The sequence below is a fragment of the Coregonus lavaretus genome (genome assembly GCF_964263955.1).
Source record: "Coregonus lavaretus genome assembly, chromosome: 13".
Lineage (NCBI taxonomy): Eukaryota > Metazoa > Chordata > Actinopteri > Salmoniformes > Salmonidae > Coregonus > Coregonus lavaretus.
In genome coordinates, this window is record NC_140000.1 from 53,194,714 (window position 1) to 53,214,385 (window position 19,672).

Below are 19,672 nucleotides of genomic sequence, written 5' to 3' on the forward strand. Positions count from 1 at the left end.
GACGCTTGTACTACCATGGCGCTGGTACTACCATGACGCTGGTACTACCATGACGCTGGTACTACCATGACGCTTGTACTACCATGACGCTTGTACTACCATGACGCCTGTACTACCATGACGCCTGTACTACCATGACGCGTGTACTACCATGACGCCGGTACTACCATGACGCCTGTACTACCATGGCGCCGGTACTACCATGACGCTTGTACTACCATGAGTAAGGTGGGGTTGCCCATAGACACTGATCTTGGGTCAGTTTTGCCTTTTTGCCACTGATGGTGAAGCTGATCCTAGATCTGTACCTAAGAGAATTCCCCCCCCCCCCCCCCCCCCCGGAGCATGGAAAGTGCATGTTGAGAATTTGATTCGAAAACTAGGCACATTGCACCATTTTTCTTTAGCGAATCACCATAAGGCTGGGACGCACAACAATGTTTGGCCGAGGGGCCCAGTGTTAGAGGCATCCACTCTCTCTCTCCCCACAGCTCTGGAAGTAGTGTCTCACTATCACACTGGTGGAGTATAATAGGGTTTCCAGCTCTTTACTGACCCCAGCTCAATCCCAATTGTGTGGGATTGATGAGACGGAAAAAAATAGCCCCCATCGTTAGTGCTCTGCAGTGCTTTCCAGAACGTGGTCCACTGGGCTGGGCATAGCCCCCATCGTTAGCGCTCTGCAGTACTAACCAGAGCGTGGTCCACTGGGCTGGGCATAGCCCCCATCGTTAGCGCTCTGCAGTACTAACCAGAGCGTGGTCCACTGGGCTGGGCATAGCCCCCATCGTTAGCGCTCTGCAGTGCTAACCAGAGCGTGGTCCACTGGGCTGGGCATAGACCCCATCGTTAGCGCTCTGCAGTACTAACCAGAGCGTGGTCCACTGGGCTGGGCGTAGCCCCCATCGTTAGCGCTCTGCAGTACTAACCAGAGCGTGGTCCACTGGGCTGGGCATAACCCCCATCGTTAGCGCTCTGCAGTGCTAACCAGAGCGTGGTCCACTGGGCTGGGCATAGCCCCCATCGTTAGCGCTCTGCAGTACTAACCAGAGCGTGGTCCACTGGGCTGGGCATAGCCCCCATCGTTAGCGCTCTGCAGTACTAACCAGAGCGTGGTCCACTGGGCTGGGCATAGCCCCCATCGTTAGCGCTCTGCAGTACTAACCAGAGCGTGGTCCACTGGGCTGGGCATAGCCCCCATCGTTAGCGCTCTGCAGTACTAACCAGAGCGTGGTCCACTGGGCTGGGCATAGCCCCCATCGTTAGCGCTCTGCAGTGCTTTCCAGAGCGTGGTCCACTGGGCTGGGCATAGCCCCCATCGTTAGCGCACTGCAGTACTAACCAGAGCGTGGTCCACTGGGCTGGGCATAGCCCCCATCGTTAGCGCTCTGCAGTACTAACCAGAGCGTGGTCCACTGGGCTGGGCATAGCCCCCATCGTTAGCGCTCTGCAGTACTAACCAGAGCGTGGTCCACTGGGCTGGGCATAGCCCCCATCGTTAGCGCTCTGCAGTGCTTTCCAGAGCGTGGTCCACTGGGCTGGGCATAGCCCCCATTGTTAGCGCTCTGCAGTGCTAACCAGAGCGTGGTCCACTGGGCTGGGCATAGCCCCCATCGTTAGCGCTCTGCAGTGCTAACCAGAGCGTGGTCCACTGGGCTGGGCATAGCCCCCATCGTTAGCGCTCTGCAGTGCTAACCAGAGCGTGGTCCACTGGGCTGGGCAGCTGCCTCAGAAGCCTGCTGGCTCATTCGTAGTTCATACCAGCTCTCCTTCCTTGCTCTCAAGAGGGTAGCTAGCTAGTCATGTTCCCTCTGCAGTGTTCTCATTCCCCCTGCAGCCATGGCTCAGCAAGGTTCCTTCTGCTCCCATGACCCCCTCTATCAGATACACATTTCAAAGTGAAACGTTTTTTTCTCAATTTCGCTCACCGATAGCCTTCGCCTGGTCCCAGATCTGTTTGTGCTCTTGCCAACTCCATTGCTGTTCTTGTTTGGCATGACCATGAATGACAGGGAGTTATAGCACAAACAGAGACTGGCACTCAGACTAAGATGCTCTTGTCCTTTAACTGGCCCTTGCGCTGCAGCAGCCATACAAATAGAATTTGATTGATAAATTGCAAATTCAATTCATTCTTTCCACGTCTTGCTCTCTCTCTCTCTCTCTCTCTCTCTCTCTCATTCTCCCCCTCTCTCTCTCTCTCTCTCTCATTCTCCCCCTCTCTCTCTCTCTCTTTCTCCCCCTCCCTCTCTCTCTCTCTCCCCCTCCCTCTCTCTCTCTCTCCCCCCCTCCCTCTCTCTCTCTCCCCCTCTGCTCTTTCATCTCCAGACTATTGTTGAACTGGCGGAGACGGGCAGTCTGGATCTCAGCATATTCTGCAGTACTTGTTTGGTAAAGAAATGACTTTATTTTATTTATTTCTCTAAAGGTTTTGTACCGAGGTGTTTTGCATGGTTTGGGTTTAACTTTGTCATTCTATCAAGCCTCATTACATTTGTATCTATCCACACAGATACGGAAGCCCATCCGGTCCAAACACTGTGCTGTGTGCAACCGCTGTATCGCCAAGTTCGACCACCACTGCCCTTGGGTGGGCAACTGTGTCGGTATGTAACTCACCAGGGCAGTGTTTAGCTTTGCAACAACCCATTGCCCAGCAACCGGTGTTAGTGTAGCTGATTTGTCATTTCTGTCCACGGAATTAGAATATTCTTATGAGTTCCAAATTCCAGCCTAAGAAGCAGCACATGGCTCTGTTTAAAATAAATAAAGAAGCTGCCACCCATCTGAATTCATTAGCTGTTCTGGCAGAATATAGAAAGGTGGGAGGCGCGTGTGTGTCTGTGTGTGTGTGTGTGTGTGTGCACGCTGCCCAGCTCCGTTGGCCGTGAAGCAGCAGCTGCCTGTTTTTCCCTCGACTGTTTGAACTTCCAGACAGATGGCCTCATGAACAGCCGACACGTGTCCAGACATGTCTGCCTGTGAACTCTGAGATGGAAGGAGGAAGGGGGGGTCATAAAGCATCCATGCTGTCCCCTAAGAGCCAGACAGGCAGGATGGAGCTTGCTTTTTAGTCAGGCAGCGACGTAGACGCACTACAAGCTACTCCCTAGAGGTCCTCAGTGTTTTGGCCAGGTGTCTAGTGGGACAGGAAAGGTGAGGCAATGCCAGGATGGACACTATTTTCAGTTCCTCAGTAAAGGGACAATAAGCATACAAAGGATGTGTCCCAAATGTCACCCTATTCCCTAGTGCACCACTTTTGACCCGAGCCCTGTGTGCTCTGGTCAACAATAGAGCAGTATATTTGGGACACATGCCAAGCAAGCCTACAAGTCCTGAGAGGTTCAAAGTACCATGGACATGACTCAAGTTTAAATTGAGTTGAAATCTCTTTCCTGTTGTTACCCTTTCCATTTCACAGTTTGCATAGCCAACAAAACCATGACTGTTTTGGAACGTATCCCCCTCCCCCCTTCACATCCTTTACCTTAGTCCAAACAGTGACTGGCAGCAGCCCCACACACCTGCTCTTGTATTTTGAGTATGACCCAACGAGCCGACTGACAGGTCTGACAACTACTTGGCCTCCTTCAATCCTACTCTGTACTCTTTCTCGGTCTCTCTCCTTCTCTCTCGCTCATATATTTGTCTTGACCTGGAGTGGCCAGGAGGAGAGTGAGGGATGAGGAGAGTGAATGAGTGATGAGGAGAGTGAGGGACCAAACAGATGAGGCTTAACTCCTCCTCACTTTTCTCTGTCTGCTGTCAACAGGAAGTGGGAATCACCGCTACTTCATGGGCTACCTGTTCTTCCTGCTCTGCATGATCAGCTGGATGATCTACGGCTGCATCTGCTGTGAGTGGACACCCCCAACCCACCAAGCCTCTTATTCTATACACACACCATGATTTCTTTATGCAATTCTACAGCTGTAAACAACCTAGCTTTTATACAGGATGTTTGGCTGCACCCCTCTGCCCAGTAATGTGAAATCCATAGATTAGGGCCTAATTAATTTATTTCAATTGACTGATTTCCTTATATGAACTGTAACTCAGTAAAATCTTTGAAATTGTTGCATGTTATTTTGCTATCTCTCTCTATTGGTTATGGTAGACCCATTATTTCATTTCTATGAACTTGTAATATAACCCTTTAATCATAGGTTGTCTGTGTAAACGCTCATACACTTGGCAATCATAGACTGCAGGATAAGGTTTAGCTGGATGGTTTAATCGTCAGCCCTACTCTATCACCCTAGAGTTCTTCCCTAACCCCTCTGCCCCTCTACCCAGACTGGAGGATCCACTGCGCCACCAACTACACCAAGGATGGTTTCTGGCTGTACCTGACGCAGATCGCCTCCTGCTCTCCCTGGATGTTCTGGATGTTCCTCAACAGTGTGTTCCACTTCATGTGGGTGGCTGTGCTAATCATGTGCCAGCTCTACCAGGTTAGAGAGACCATTGGTTGTTTGTTTAAGCTGCATTTAGCCAGGTGGGGTAAGTAAAGTAAGCCTGGTCCGTGCTAGAACGACCCATAGGACAGTAGCCTATATCCTGTTTAGATAAGTTAGAATCATATAATTGTCCATGGGATGCGTTTTACGTCCTTGACCCTCATCTTGACCCTTTGCAGTGATTGCATAGATAGGTCACTTTTTATTTGTTGTCCAAGTCTCCTTTTTATTTTTTTGTGACATTCTGTTCTATGTGTGTGTCCGCCCCTCTTCCAGATTGCTGGTCTGGGAATCACCACCAATGAGAGGATGAACGCCAGGAGATACAAGCACTTTAAAGTAACGGCCACGTCCATCGAGAGCCCCTTCAAGTGAGTACTAGCCCTCCCTCCAGATGCCTCTTTGCCAGTCTGTGTCCTCCTACCCAGAAATACTGACCTGATCCTGGGTCAGTACAGGATAATGTTGCCTTTAATGTTTTATATTCCCTCAATATTGACTGTTCCAGTTATGGTAACAATGGGTACGTTCTGGTGCTTACTTAAAGGGATGGTTCATCCAGTCTACGGGCCCATTTCCTAGACACAGATTAAGCCTAATACAGGACTCAAAAGCATTCTCAATGGAGATTCTCTATTGAAAGCGCCTTATAGTCCAGCACTAGACCTAATCTGTGTCTGGGGAAACTGGTCCTGCATGTTAGGGTGAAATGAATGTTACCTTGAGTTGTCTATGTGGGCAAATACTGACAAAATCCACAATAATCTGTTGTTACTTTTGCAACAGGCAGTAGCTGGCGTGATTTAGCATCATCCCCCGAATTCCCATTTGTTAATATTTCCCTGATATTAGCAAAGCTGCACTACAAGCCAAAACGTCACCTGATACACATGGTGTAGTACTTTATCAATGGATCCCAAAGACATGTAGAAATAGTTATTAGGTCATGATGTAAACATTTAATTTCTCTCCCTCCCTCTCCGTAGTCACGGGTGTGTACGGAACCTCATAGACTTCTTTGAGATTCGCTGCTGCGGCCTGATCCGGCCCAAGGCGATAGACTGGACCACACAGTACACAATCGAGTACGACCAGACGTCCGGGTCGGGCTACCAGCTGGTGTAGACGAGAAGAGAGGAGAGGGGGAGTGGAGTGGCGGTGTCTAGAGGAGGTCAATATCGGAGCCAGGCTCGGACCTTCTTCCTCACCGATTCAGACTGAGAAAACCAGCCAGGAACTAGCATGCTGTTACGGGACACCACATACACCACCATAAGACCAACACCTACTACTACTACTACTAGTCTACATGAAACCACCTCCATTACTGTACCCAGCACGACCTCAGAGCCCCTCCTGGGGGGGCCTTCTCCTCTGCTGGTCCCCCCTGGTCTCTCCTGCCCATGGACGGTGCACCGCTGCCAGGAGCGGCAGGGAGAGAGGCAGAGGGAGGAGGAGGAGGAGAAAAGAGAATATATAAAGAAAAATAAAAAAGGAATCTTTATTTGTTTGCTGTACTGGAGTCATCATGCTGCGGGGCAGGCAGTACGATTGACGGCAGCATCATTTTGTTTCCCTTTTTGGTTAATTTTTCCCTTATAAAAAAAAAAAGAAAATACATTTTTCACATTCATCTTTATTTTATTTTTTTCATCTTGTTGCCCTGTAGATTTTTGTGGTCCGTTTCATTTTTTTATTGTGCTCAAAACTCTGCTGTTCCTTTTAGAACTGTGGTGGCTAGGGAGTCAGAGGAAGGAAGGCCTTTTAAGGAAGAAGTTGGTTCTTAAACAGGATTTTGATAACGGATGGTTACTATGGCATGGTCATGTACCATCATTCAAGTCTTTGTGCAAGTTACCCTAAGGATTGCTTAGAATTGCCAAAGTTGTTCAACTTGTCAGTATGTCATAAAATGGCATTTGCAATCGTTGGGGGGGTCTATTCCCAGTGGTCACTTTCACAAGGTATTGAAGGTGCAGGTAGGAGCGACATCCTACTTATAATGTGACGCAAGCATATTTATTTTAACTCTATTTATAGATCAAATGATGTCATAGTACCATCTGATTTTACATGTCATGTTTTTTTATCGCTACAAATCGTATATGTGTGACATGGTGCCCTGAGACCTTTACTAGAAAAGTAGACACACATTAATATAAGAGTAGTGTTGGTGAGAGATCAACTAGAGTCGGGAAGATGAGGCCATTCCATCCCAGACTGAACGGATGTTTTTGGGAGTTGACAAGAAAGGTTAATTCCATGTGTATTCTTTTTTTTTGGGTGGTGGGGTGTGTCCGTTTGTTTGTCTGCCTACGACAATGCACTGATCACCGTTTTGGGTCTCGCCGTTACTGAGGAAATACAGGCGCACCCTCGCCGCTTCCGACAAACACTTCAATGTTTACTGGTTGAAGGAGCTCGGGCCCAATCAGAAAGGTGTATATAGTCCGAGACCCGCCCCTTCTTCTGCGTTCTCATCTGTTATTGGTCATTACATTTCCGGCAGCTCCGGGACGGACTGAAATGTAAAGAATGTGCATCTGTACATAAATGATCTAGTTTTCTTCGTGAGTGATTTTATTTTGTCAGTTGAAGCTGCTCCTATAAGACTTTTTTGATTTCATCCAATCAAAAGGAAAAGAGAACTCCCCGATTATAATCCAATTGTATGACTGTAGCTTTTAGTGATGTCCGACACTGCTATCTAAAGGCATTTTAACCCTGCAAACTCCACTGCATGTGTGATACTTGGACATTGGGCTGTCGCCATACTGTTGACTCACCCCCCCAGTGATAGCCATGTGTCTGTATATAGTGAATGTTCAGTATTTACAAGTACTTTCTTCGGTATGTTCTCTTTTGTTTTTGTTTTTTAAACCCAGTGTGTGTATCTTTAGTGCAAGTCCTCCTTCTCGGTCTGCAGGCGGCAGTTGTCCAGCCTTCCGAAGTGTTATATATTTTAATGTTCCATGCTGGTGGTTGGATTATACTCAAAGTAATGGGTTTTTTTCTATGTCATATTGCTGGGTTTGTTACACCACTGGATGAACAAATTGTGAAGCAAGAGAAAATGACAATTTTAGTTTTCTAAAAACTGAAATCATACGTGTCATCGTGCGCAGTAATCCAGGATAACATTGAGAGGTATGAAGCATGGATTTAGACATCTCATCATATCTTTCACATTATGGCGTCTGAGAGCACGGGAAGCACCATTGAGGCGATCTCTATTTTTGAAGTAAATGTTCTACTTTTATCAGTTGGCAAACAAACTGAAAGGGTGAATACTGCCACCTGAAATGTGTTTGAACAGGTAAAACGCCAAGGTTGGCGATTTACCACCACATGCAGTTATGGGATGTTTGCCCACGAGTATAATTCATTGGCGGATCCCCTCGTGGTGACCTGGATGGAATGATGCGATCCTTCCTTAACCTATAGGAAGTCTCACCCAGTTGACTACTTAAAAATGGTAAAAGTCCTCAATGGTGCTGCCTGTGCTTAAACAGGCTTTTGGCCACTAGAGTCCTACATCATCCGTAAGGGACAGTGGATCATTTTGCAGGCTCACCTACTGCTGCCTATCTATCTAAAGATACAGCGATCATCCTCAACAACCTACAGGTATAGAGCTCATCCAGGCTCTGATTCAGATTAGGTTTGAGATAAAATATTCACACTAGCCTGAGTGCCACTCTGTTTGTACTGTCATACCAATTCCCTGTCACGACAAACATGGTTGTCTTGACAATGAGGAATGGAGTTGGCAAGAGCACAAACAGATCTGGGATCAGGCTTTTCACACTGGCTCTTCCAACAAATACGTCATTTTTCCCCAGCTGCCACCATGTGAAAAGCACATGATCATCTACAGTGCCTCTCCACCTTCTTCAGGACATCACCATAACCCTGCTTCAGATGTTAATATATTGGGCATGGTTAAATTTTAATGGCTTTAATAATAAAATACATTAAAATGTGAAAATACAGATGTGTTGCTCTCTTGTGTTTTCTTCTAGGGCTAAATTGTTCTGATAATATTTCACACTTAAGTTGTTTTTTGGAATAGATTTATTTATTGTGTATTTGTAAATGGTAAATCCTCCCCCACCCTCTAAAAAAAAAACACAGAAGCATAGGCACTTGAGTCGTTGGTTTTCACAGTCAGAAATACACAAGGTATTATTGTCTTGAGGGTGGCTGGTGGTCATCATTGGGCATGCACCAGAGCCCCAGCTCCCTGGCCATAACCAAATCCTTTGGGTCCAAAGTTCTTTGCGTAACATGCTGGGGACAAAGTAAACCATGAGTATGGAAATGCTGATGCATCCTAAAACATGTCACTAAACATTGGTTAAAGGGTGATTGCGATGGAGAAAGCTGTGTTGAATACAACACTGGTGAAGAAAAGTAACCTTACAATGGACTACGTTTTCCTGTGAGCTCTCTTTCCGTGTGCTTGCTGATACAATGAGAAGTGAATACATTAGTTATCACACTGCAGAACATAAACAGCAGAACCCAAATCAAAACAAGCCTGATGATCTCAATGCTGTGTGGGCAACGTTTGACTGCACTACCACAGTGGCAATAGTTTATGGCAGGGTTCTCCAACCCTGTTCCTGGAGAGCTACCCTCCTGTAGGTTTTCGCTCCAACCCCAGTTGTAACTAACCTGATTCAGTTTATCAACCAGCTAATTATTAGAATCAGGTGCACTAGATTAGGGTTGGAGTTAAAACCTACAGGATTGTAGCTCTCCGGGAACAGGGTTAGAGTTAAAACCTACAGGACGGTAGCTCTCCAGGAACAGGGTTGGAGAACCCTGGTTTATTCCTGTTCATCAGTCCAATGTTTATCCTGGTGAATTTTAAAAAGCCAACTGATCCATCCGCCCCTTGGCTCTGGGTCCCTGTACACACTCAGGTTGTACAATGCATTTGACAAAATGTTTGTGATACAACCAAGAGTTGATCTGCACTCAAATGATTACACTGCTGTTGTGGAGACGACAACACAATGGTTTTGTAAAACATTTTTGTGCAAACAAACTTGTATGACAGTTCTTACATGATATTACAACTGATGAGTCAGATGCATTGTACGTCAGTTGGACAAGTTGAGTGTTTACGGGGCCTAGGATTCCCCCTTGAGTTTCAATAAAGAACCCCTTAGTGCTATGTGTGTATGGGACTGTGTGTGTACATGGACCGCTTAATCTATTGTTTACAAAAACATTCCAACGCCATTGGGTGTGCATGATCTGGAAAGAGGAGCCATTGTGGAAGATGTATTTGGAATGTTTAGGGCATCATGACTTGAATTCTAGCTGTTAGATTTCCAGGGGACATGGAAAAAGAGTAACAAACGCTTAACAAGCTTGAAAAGTCCAGTGCCCTCTATCCTACCCAAGGCACACAAACCCAGCTTGAATACATGGCCTCCAATGCCCTCTGGTAATAGTATAATGCTCCTGTTTTGCAGTGCTTTTATGTAACAGCTAGTTCATCTAGTTATTTTGCCTCAGGTATAAATCATATAATCTGCCTATGGTGGTTGTGTTGAGTTCCTTCGCTCTGGTGACTGCTCCGGGGTGATGTTTCCTCTAGGTACAGATCTAGGATCAGCTTTCCCTCCCCCAATCCTAATGCTGAACCAAGATCAGCTTCTAGGGGCAACTTCACCCTACAACGGTTCCCTCACACTGGTGACCATGCAGGCCCAAGCCTGAAAGGGAATCTAGAAACCTGATGTCTCACCTTTGCAGTAGATCTCTCCATCTTTCTCTGTCTGGGTGGTAGACTCCAGGCTCTTCCCACACTTGGCACACCGGAAGCAGTTCTTATGCCATGGCTGTTAAGATTAGATAAGATCCTACTTTATTTATTACTGGGGAATAAGACAAGGGATGAAGAATTGATCAACTGGTGTGCATTGAGAGATTCTAATGCTTTTCATTTTCCAGCAGTATACTATACTTTTAAAAATCATACAGCCATTGTCCTAACATCTGGACCTGGAATCTGGATGCCAGATCTGATTATCAAAGGATTCCTATTGTGTTGCCATAATCCTTCACATACTGTACATTTCCTCTCATTGTGAGCCGCAGAATGCAGCGTAACACTAGTTAAAGTCAGGCTAAAATGTCTTCAGCCTGCCATGACGTGTGTGATGGCCTACATCTGCCTGAATCCTTTTAGCCAGCCAGTCAGCACTGCAGATTTCTACACCAGCTGCCTGGAAGCCAGCCCTCCAAATTCAGAATTTATGACAAAGCTTAGGCCAGAAAAATGAGATTTCTGTCTTATGAATTTCCTATAATGAATCCATCCAATTGGCCCCTTGCAAAGTAAACCCACCTGTTTTCAATCAATGGTGGTCACTACAGTGAGCTCAAAACCTTAATTCCCTGCTCCACTTATTCACTCCAAGTCCCTCCCCCCTCTCACCTTGCCTGCCCCCACGATCTTCTCCGCGGCATACACTGACTCCCCACACCGGCCGCACTTATCCGAGCCCCCAAATTTCTGGGCGAATTTGGAGGAGTTGGGGTTGGTGCTGGGTCTGTGACACTGGGTCCTGAAGGTGTGCACAAACAAACAGCATTAGAGAAGTTAGGGGAACAGATCCCCTCTGGTTCTTTGGGGAACAGATCCCCTCTGGTTCTTTGGGGAACCCACCAGGCCCCTCTCTCCTCTCGTCCCCAGGCGTCAGGCTTGGGTAGGCGCTGGGTAAACTCTGGGGCCCTGGAGTGCTGCCTAATGAACGGGAACTGCCTGCCCCAAAGGCCCTGAATGGGAGGCTTTGTGCCGGGGACAGTGTGGAGAGAGAGACCAGGGTCAGCAGGGCTGCCCAGGAGCCTGTGGTTCGGTTACATAATGGGGCCCTTTCATAACAACAGCACCAGACTCTGGGTAAACAGCCATATGTGTACAGTAGATGTGGTTAGAAATGTGGTTACTGGCCGTTACCACGGCTCTGACTGACTAGGAGGTTACTGGCCGTTACCACGGCTCTGACTGACTAGGAGGTTACTGGCCGTTACCACGGCTCTGACTGACTAGGAGGTTACTGGCCGTTACCACGGCTCTGACTGACTAGGAGGTTACTGGCCGTTACCCCGGCTCTGACTGACTAGGAGGTTAGTGTGAGGTTACTGGACATTACCACAGCTCTGACTAGGAGCCTATCAGGGCATTCCCAGGTCTCTTCGAAACACAACTATGTAGAAAGAGGGTCATGCTGCAATATAATGAGTCTGGACCCATATTCAAAAAGCATTTCAGATTAGGAGTGCTGATCTAGGATCTTCTATACGTTTATAGTTGTTAGTTTATAGAAATATAGTTTATTGACAGACGTGTGTACACGCTCTACGATTGGCCAAGCCAGTCTAATGTATCTTAGGCTGAACTCTGGAAGTTTGCACAGTATTTATCAGATGATCCGGGAACCATTGGATAACTGTTGAGCAACTGTGTGTCAGTGGAAATGCACATTCATAATAAATTGAACAATCGCATCAGGTCTAATCCGATGGCTGGGTTTCCCTTTGTAATCATTTTACATTAACATTTTAGTCATTTAGCATACACTCTTATCCAGAGTGACTTACAGGAGCAATTAGGGTTAAGTGCCTTGCTCAAGGGCACATCAACAGATTTTTTTACCTAGTCGGCTCGGATATTCGAACCAGCAACATTTAACTTTTTTTTTTTTTTTTTTTTACATTTTAGTCATTTAGCAGACGCTCTTATCCAGAGCGACTTACAGTTAGTGAGTGCATACATTCTTTTTATTTTAATGTATTTTTCATACTAGCCCCCCGTGGGAATCAAACCCACAACCCTGGCGTTGCAAACACCATGCTCTACCAACTGAGCTACATCCCTGGTTTGATCCCTTTCGGTTGCTGGCCCAATACTCTTAATCACTAGGCTACCTGCCACCCACATAATCCGTGATTGAATACAATTTGATTTCATTTAATTGTAACTTGATTTGCCATACAACCACACAGTAACCAACAAACAGAAGAGAGGAATATGGTGTAGGGCGAAGTTGCCCCTTGACGATGATCTTGGGTCAGTTTAGCATTTCCCCCACTAATGGTTAAGGTTAGGAGTGGGGGAGGGGAAGCTGATCCTAGATCTGTGCCTAGGGGAAACTCCACCCCAGAGCGCTGTATATACTACACACATACTCCTCTGGTTTGATCCCCAGTCTCTCTCCACGGTCCATGTTGAGTGTCCCAGCCCCCTGACCGTAGCCGTAGCCCTTGGGGCCGTACTTCTTTCCATAGCAGGACTTGCAGTAGATCTCAGTGTCGTGGATGGCCACATTGTTGCTGTCTAAACCCTTTCTGCAGACCACTGGAAAGGGAGAAAAATAAATAAAGCTGTGTAAATGACACAGGATTGTTTGTCTCAACAACACATTGCATTGTAACTGGAGGGACACTGAATTGTCACAAGTTTCCCTAAAAGGTCTATTAATTCCTCAATGGCGGATTTAGTCTCCAAATGGGACAGAGAGAGAGAGAGAGAGAAAGGGACAGAGAGAGAGAGAGAGAAAGAAAGGTACACACAGAGAGAGAAAGGGACACAGAGAGAGAAAGGGACACAGAGAGAGAGAGAAAGGGACACAGAGAGAGAGAAAGGGACACAGAGAGAGAGAAAGGGACACAGAAAGGGACACAGAGAGAGACACAGAGAGAGAGAGAGAGAGAGAGAGAGAGAAAGGGACACAGAGAGAGAGAAAGGGACACAGAGAGAGAGAAAGGGACACAGAGAGAGAGAGAGAGAAAGGGACACGAAGAGAGAGAGAGAAAGGGACAGAGAGAGAGAGGGGTGCCTGTTTGTCGTCAATTCTAATGACTAAGAGCATTCTTTCAGATTGTGCCCTAGTTTAATCCAATTAACTGCATCAGGTGCAATCTGAATTGATGGAGTGAGTCAACACAGTCCTTTTGTCCCCGCTACCATCACCCTCAGGCCAGGGTCAAGTTTATCAAAGCATCCTGTATGAATTGACTATCGGTGAAATAGTATGGTGGCTTCCGGTTTGATCATGTAGGAGAAAGGTGGTTCCCACACACATTTACGTGAAAAAGTACGATTCAACTTTAACTCCGGATGAAATTCTTTTCATTTGCAATGTTTAAGACAGTATATGATTATTTTACATCTCCCACAATGTAGTCTTCCTGTACAAGAGAGAGCACTGTAAAACTACAATTTCTACCATAACTACCACTGTATAACTACCATTGCTCCATTACTACCACTGTATAACATTTACATTTACATTTTAGTCATTTAGCAGACGCTCTTATCCAGAGCGACTTACATGAGCAATTAGGGTTAAGTGCCTTGCTCAAGGGCACATCGACAGATTTTTCATCTAGTCGGCTCGGGGATTAGAACCAGCGACCTTTCAGTTACTGGCACAACGCTCTTAACCACTAAGCTACCTGCCGCCCTATAACTACCATTGCTACCACTGTATAACTACCATTTGAAAAATTGTGTCTAAATAGCGTGGCTTCATTTAGTTCAACAAACCAAAACTGGAGGTAGGTGCATTAGTAATTTACTAATGCATAAAAGGTTACTAAAAGATGAGGACAGGCGCTCTTCTGAAAAAACAGAATGTATCCCACCAAGCAAGGTGACAAACCACATCAACCACATATTCATGCATAAATGAGAAAGGGAAGATGTTTTATTTAATTTTTTATTTCACCTTTATTTAACCAGGTAAGCCAGTTGAGAACAAGCAAGTTCTCATTTACAACTGCGACCTGGCCAAGATAAAGCAAAGCAGTGCGATAAAAACAACAACACAGAGTTACATATGGGGTAAAGAAAACAAAGTCAAAAATACAACAGAAAATATATATACAGTGTGTGCAAATGAAGTTATGGAGGTAAGGCAATAAATAGGCCATAGATAGTGAAAGAGAAAGATGGCGGAGACTTTTGTCTAAATGGCACCCTGTTTCCTATATAGTGCACTACCCTATGGGCCCTGGTCGAAAGTAGTGCACTATGTAGGGAATAGGGTGCCATTTGGGATGCGCCTATTGGCTCTCACTGCTCATTAACTCCTCTATAGGGCTGCCTGCTCTAAACAAAGCCGCTTCTCTAAGGACCCCACAAAAATAAACACTTCATTTTTGGGCCAGATTGTTTTTCCGCTTCCTTTGATGGCAGAGTGCTAATTCACAGCATGTGCTTTCAGTGTGTGCACTCCAGTCAAGGTCCCCAAAAGGTCTTCTTCACTGACGTTTCAACCGGTTCAAGAGAGGGAGGTGCACACACCCAATCTCATACGGCTAGCAGGACCATGTCCAGTTACTATTTATTGAGCTATGGGCTGAGATGAGACCCACATCAATGCATTGTGTTGGTTAGCATTGTGCATGATACATTGCATAGGGGTCAAACTGAAGTTCACCAATCTATCATATAACTTCCTCAAGTTATAGTTCCTTTCTCATGGTTCCCATTCATATTTAAGTGAAAGGGAAAGACCATTCATATTTAAGTGAACGGGAAAGACCATTCCAGATGGGGGTTGACTATATGTTGGTTCACATGCCCTGCCCAGACACACCCTCTAGTCCGCTCAAATTCAAATCTGGACCTCGAAGCCAGTTCCATTACTTTTGTTCATTAGTCCCTCTAATCAAGGACTGATTTAGACCTGGGCTTGTTTCTTGACACGGTCAAAGTGGACTAACATGGCCACCACGTTCAGTAGCCAAACATTGTCGAATAATGCAGATATAACGTTCCAAAATGTTGCATCCTGCTGATCCAACACTGAGGAGAGAAAATGAGGTCACACTCACTGCAGAGGAAGCAACACTTGTGGAAGCTCTTCCCATCACACTGCACCTCCTCGGCATGGTACACCGTCCCCTGGCATGCACCACACTTGTTACCTCCTCCCCAGTTTGGCATTTTGGTGCTGTTGGAGAGAAACATGGGAGAGAGGGGATGAGAGACATGATGTGAGACTTAAAAGAAGTACTCCGGGGTGAAGTTTCCCTAGGAACTAATCTAGGATCAGCTTCCCCTCGCCCAATCCTAACCTTAACCATTAGTGGGGGAAATGCAAAACTGACCCAGGATATGGGTCTAGGTGCAACTTCAGCCTACTCCAAAAGGAGAAACACAAAGGAAGTTAAGGGTCAGTCCTTCCCGTCCTGTTTGACAACAGATCAGTGATACACCTTCTTGGACCAATAAAATACAGGCACAAGACAACAACCCCTTCTGTGCTCATGAAGTCCAAACTGAACAACAGGCCACTAGGTCTGAGTAAAAACAAAACAATGGGACAGCTGAATGCATTATGGAGGCTTCAGTGGTTCTACAACACCTCATTAATAACAGTTATAAAATGTTAATTCAAATGGCATGTACAAAACAAGTGTGACCTATAAACACTGATGTGGTGGCCACATAGAATTGACATGATGCAATGACGCAGACGGTCACGTCATTTAATCATTTTAAAGACCAGACGTACACTAGTATTAAGATGTTACACCCCCATCTGCATTCCATGACAAGCAGAGGGTTCACAAACAAGAAGAAAGTACACTCTATTACTATTTAGTGCACTACTTCTGAAATGGGCCCTGGTCAAAAGAAGTGCACTACATAGTGAATAGGGTGCCTTTTGGGACACAACCATGATGTCACTATCAAGAAAATAAAGAGTGCTCTTATTTTTCATGAAGGAAACCACAGAGCACTGCTAGTCATTAAATCACACATTAGCACGGCTACTTTAAGGAGTTCCCACCCTCCCAACGTTATTACAGACTGCACGACATGCCCAAACATGAGAGAGAATCAAAAGGAGACAGAAATTACTCTCAAGTTCGCTCAGGGCGTAGAATGTCTGTTCTTTCAAAAGAGTTTCAATGTCCTGCATCCAATATTTAAATCAGTCTTGTAGTATGTGCTAACACACAATCCATAGGTTTTTCATGAATAGGTTATTGGGAGTTTCACCACTTGGTTGTGCCTCTATGTTTTTAATAAATCTAGAGATTAGGTACTTATTTCTGAGACAAGGGGGAGCAGAATTGGGGTGAGGTTTAACCAACTGAAAAAAGAGCAATGAAGCCTATTCAATCAAAAACCAAAGGGTTATTGAATACGTATAACCTTTACAATGTCATACATAGTATGTGGAATCACATAAAACCATAAACCCATATATAGAATATTTGCAGACGACACGACGGTGGTAGGCCTGATCACCGACGACGAGACAGCCTACAGCAGGGTTCCCCAACTGGCGGCCTGCGGGACGATTTTTTGGCTAAATAAATACATTTTTATTTACATTTTTTAATTGTTGGACATAAGGCTAAAAACACCAGCAAATCAGCTCCAAGTGATTTTAATTTTGAGAATCTGTTCCAAAGTAATCCCACACATAGATACAGTTGAAGTCAGAAGTTTACATACACTTAGGTTGGAGTCATTAAAACTCGTTTTTCAACCACTCCACAAATTTCTTGTTAACAAACTATAGTTTTGGCAAGTCGGTTAGGACATCTACTTTGTGCATGACACAAGTAATTTTTCAAACAATTGTTTACAGACAGATTATTTCACTTATAATTCTCTGTATCACAATTCCAGTGGGTCAGAAGTTTACATACACTAAGTTGACTGTGCCTTTAAACAGCTTGGAAAATTCAAGAAAATGATGTCATGGCTTTAGAAGCTTCTGATAGGCTAATTGACATCATTTGACTCAATTGGAGGTGTACCTGTGGATGTATTTCAAGGCCTACCTTCAAACTCAGTGCCTCTTTGCTTGACATCATGGGAAAATCAAACGAAATCAGCCAAGACCTAAGAAAAAGAATTGTAGACCTCCACAAGTCTGGTTCATCCTTGGGAGCAATTTCCAAACACCTGAAGGTACCACGTTCATCTGTACAAACAATAGTATGCAAGTATAAACACCATGGGACCACGCAGCTGTCATACCGCTCAGGAAGGAGACGCGTTCTGTTTCCTAGAGATTAACGTACTTTGGTGCAAAAAGTGGAAATCAATCCCAGAACAGCAAAGGACCTTGTGAAGATGCTAGAGGAAACAGGTACAAAAGTATCTATATCCACATAACCTGAAAGGCCGCTCAGCAAGGAAGAAGCCACTGCTCCAAAACCACCATAAAAAAGCCAGACTACGGTTTGCAACTGCACATAGGGACAAAGATCGTACTTTTTGGAGAAATGTCCTCTGGTCTGATGAAACAAAAATAGAACTGTTTGGCCATAATGACCATCGTTATGTTTGGAGGAAAAAGGGGGTTGCTTGCAAGCCGAAGAAGACCATCCCAACCGTGAAGCACGTGGGTGGCAGCATCATGCTGTGGGGGTACTTTGCTGCAGGAGGGACTGGTGCACTTCACAAAATAGATGGCATCATGAGGAAGGAAAATTATGTGGCTATATTGAAGCAACATCTCAAGATATCAGTCAGGAAGTTAAAGCTTGGTCATAAATGGGTCTTCCAAATGGACAATGACCCCAAGCATACTCCCAAAGTTGTGGCAAAATGGCTTAAGGACAACAAAGTCAAGGTATTGGAGTGGCCATCACAAAGCCCTGACCTCAATCGTATAGAAAATGTGTGGGCAGAACTGAAAAAGCGTGTGCGAGCAAGGAGGCCTACAAACCTGACTCAGTTAAACCAGCTCTGTCAGGAGGAATGGGCCGAAATTCACCAAACGTATTGTGGGAAGCTTGTGGAAGGCTACCTGAAACGTTTGACCCAAATTAAACAATTTAAAGGCAATGCTACCAAATACTAATTGAGTGTATGTAAACTTTGACCCACTGGGAATGTGATGAAATAAATAAAAGCTGAAATAAATCTCTCTCCACTATTATTCTGACATTTCACATTCTTAAAATAAAGTGTTGATCCTAACTGACCTAAGACAGGGAATTTGTACTAGGATTAAATGTCAGGAATTGTGAAAAACTGAGTTTAAATGTATTTGGCTAAGGTGTATGTAAACGTCATACTTCAACTGTATATGTGATCGTAAACAAATGTAAGCAAGGTTTGAAATGATGTTGTAGTGAAATATTATCTGTTTGGGTTTCTTGCGGTCAATTTGCTGTCTACAAATGATTTGTAATTATGTTCCGGCCCCCTTACCATCTACTCAAGAAAAATAAAAAAACGGTCCGCGACTGAATCTAGTTGATGTTCTCTGCCCTACAGGGAGGAGGTCTGTGACCTGGCAGTGATGTGCCAGGACATCAACCTCTCCTTCAACGTCAGCAAGACAACGAAGCTGATAGTGGACTACAGGAAATGGACGGCTGAGAATGCCCCCATCCACATCAACGGGGCTGTAGTGGAGCGGGTCGAGAGCTTCAAGTTCATGGGTGTCCACATCACTAAGGAATTATCATGGTCCAAACACACAAACACTGTCGTGAAGAGGGCACAACACGCCTCTCCCCCCTCAGGAGGCTGAAAAGATTTGGCATGGGCCCTCAGATCCTCAAAAAGTGATACACTGCACCATTGAGAGCATCTTGACTGGCTGCATCACCGCTTGGTATGGCAACTGCTTGGCATCCGACTGCAAGGCGCTACAGTGGGTAGTGCGTACAGCCCAGTACATCACTGGGGCCAAGCTTCCTGCCATCCAGGACCTCTATACCAGGCGGTGTCAGAGGAAGGACCTAAAAATGGTCAAACTCCAGCCACCCAAGTCATAGAATGTTATCTTTGCTACCGCACAGCAAGCAGTACCGATGCACCAAGTCTGGAACCAACAGGACCCTGAACAGCTTCTACCACCAAGCCATAAGACTGCTAAATAGTTAGTTAAATAGTTTACCAATACCTACGGCGGACTGTCTGCATTGACCCTTTTTCCACTAACTATTTTGACTAATCACATACGCTTCTGCTACTGTTTGTTATCTATCCTATTGCCTAGTCACTTTATCCCAACATATGTACATATCTTACGTTACGTCATACTCCTGCACATCGACTCAGTACTGGTACGGCATGTATATAGCCAAGTTATCGTTACTCATTGTGTATTGATTCCTTGTGTTATTATTTCTTTTTTCCTCTCTCTGCATTGTTGGGAAAGGCCTGTAAGTAAGCATTTCACTGTTAGTCTACACATGTTGTT

The 19,672-nt window shown here is 45.3% G+C and overlaps 2 protein-coding genes across 3 annotated transcripts in view; one reads left to right on the forward strand and one right to left on the reverse strand.

The window, feature by feature from the left end:
* The window catches only part of LOC311140457 (palmitoyltransferase ZDHHC17), a 43,642-nt gene extending 36,612 nt beyond the window's left edge, over positions 1–7,030 (forward strand). Inside the window, exons 12-17 of the mRNA XM_084175523.1 lie at positions 2,329–2,391; positions 2,513–2,606; positions 3,776–3,859; positions 4,300–4,457; positions 4,740–4,834; positions 5,450–7,030. Of these exons, the coding sequence (XP_084031649.1) occupies positions 2,329–2,391; positions 2,513–2,606; positions 3,776–3,859; positions 4,300–4,457; positions 4,740–4,834; positions 5,450–5,588 (633 nt within the window). The 3' untranslated portion in view covers positions 5,589–7,030. The remainder of the gene's footprint in view (positions 1–2,328; positions 2,392–2,512; positions 2,607–3,775; positions 3,860–4,299; positions 4,458–4,739; positions 4,835–5,449) is intronic.
* Positions 7,031–8,397: 1,367 nt separating this feature from the next.
* The window catches only part of LOC311140460 (cysteine and glycine-rich protein 2), a 12,299-nt gene continuing 1,024 nt past the window's right edge, over positions 8,398–19,672 (reverse strand). Inside the window, exons 2-6 of one of the 2 annotated variants that reach the window (XM_084175528.1) lie at positions 15,324–15,442; positions 12,672–12,840; positions 10,918–11,047; positions 10,225–10,318; positions 8,398–8,753 (exon numbers count right to left, since the gene is read on the reverse strand). In XM_084175528.1, coding sequence (XP_084031654.1) covers positions 8,677–8,753; positions 10,225–10,318; positions 10,918–11,047; positions 12,672–12,840; positions 15,324–15,435 — 582 coding nt within the window. In that variant the 5' untranslated portion in view covers positions 15,436–15,442 and the 3' untranslated portion in view covers positions 8,398–8,676. The remainder of the gene's footprint in view (positions 8,754–10,224; positions 10,319–10,917; positions 11,048–12,671; positions 12,841–15,323; positions 15,443–19,672) is intronic. The other variant, XM_084175529.1, reaches the window with a different exon arrangement.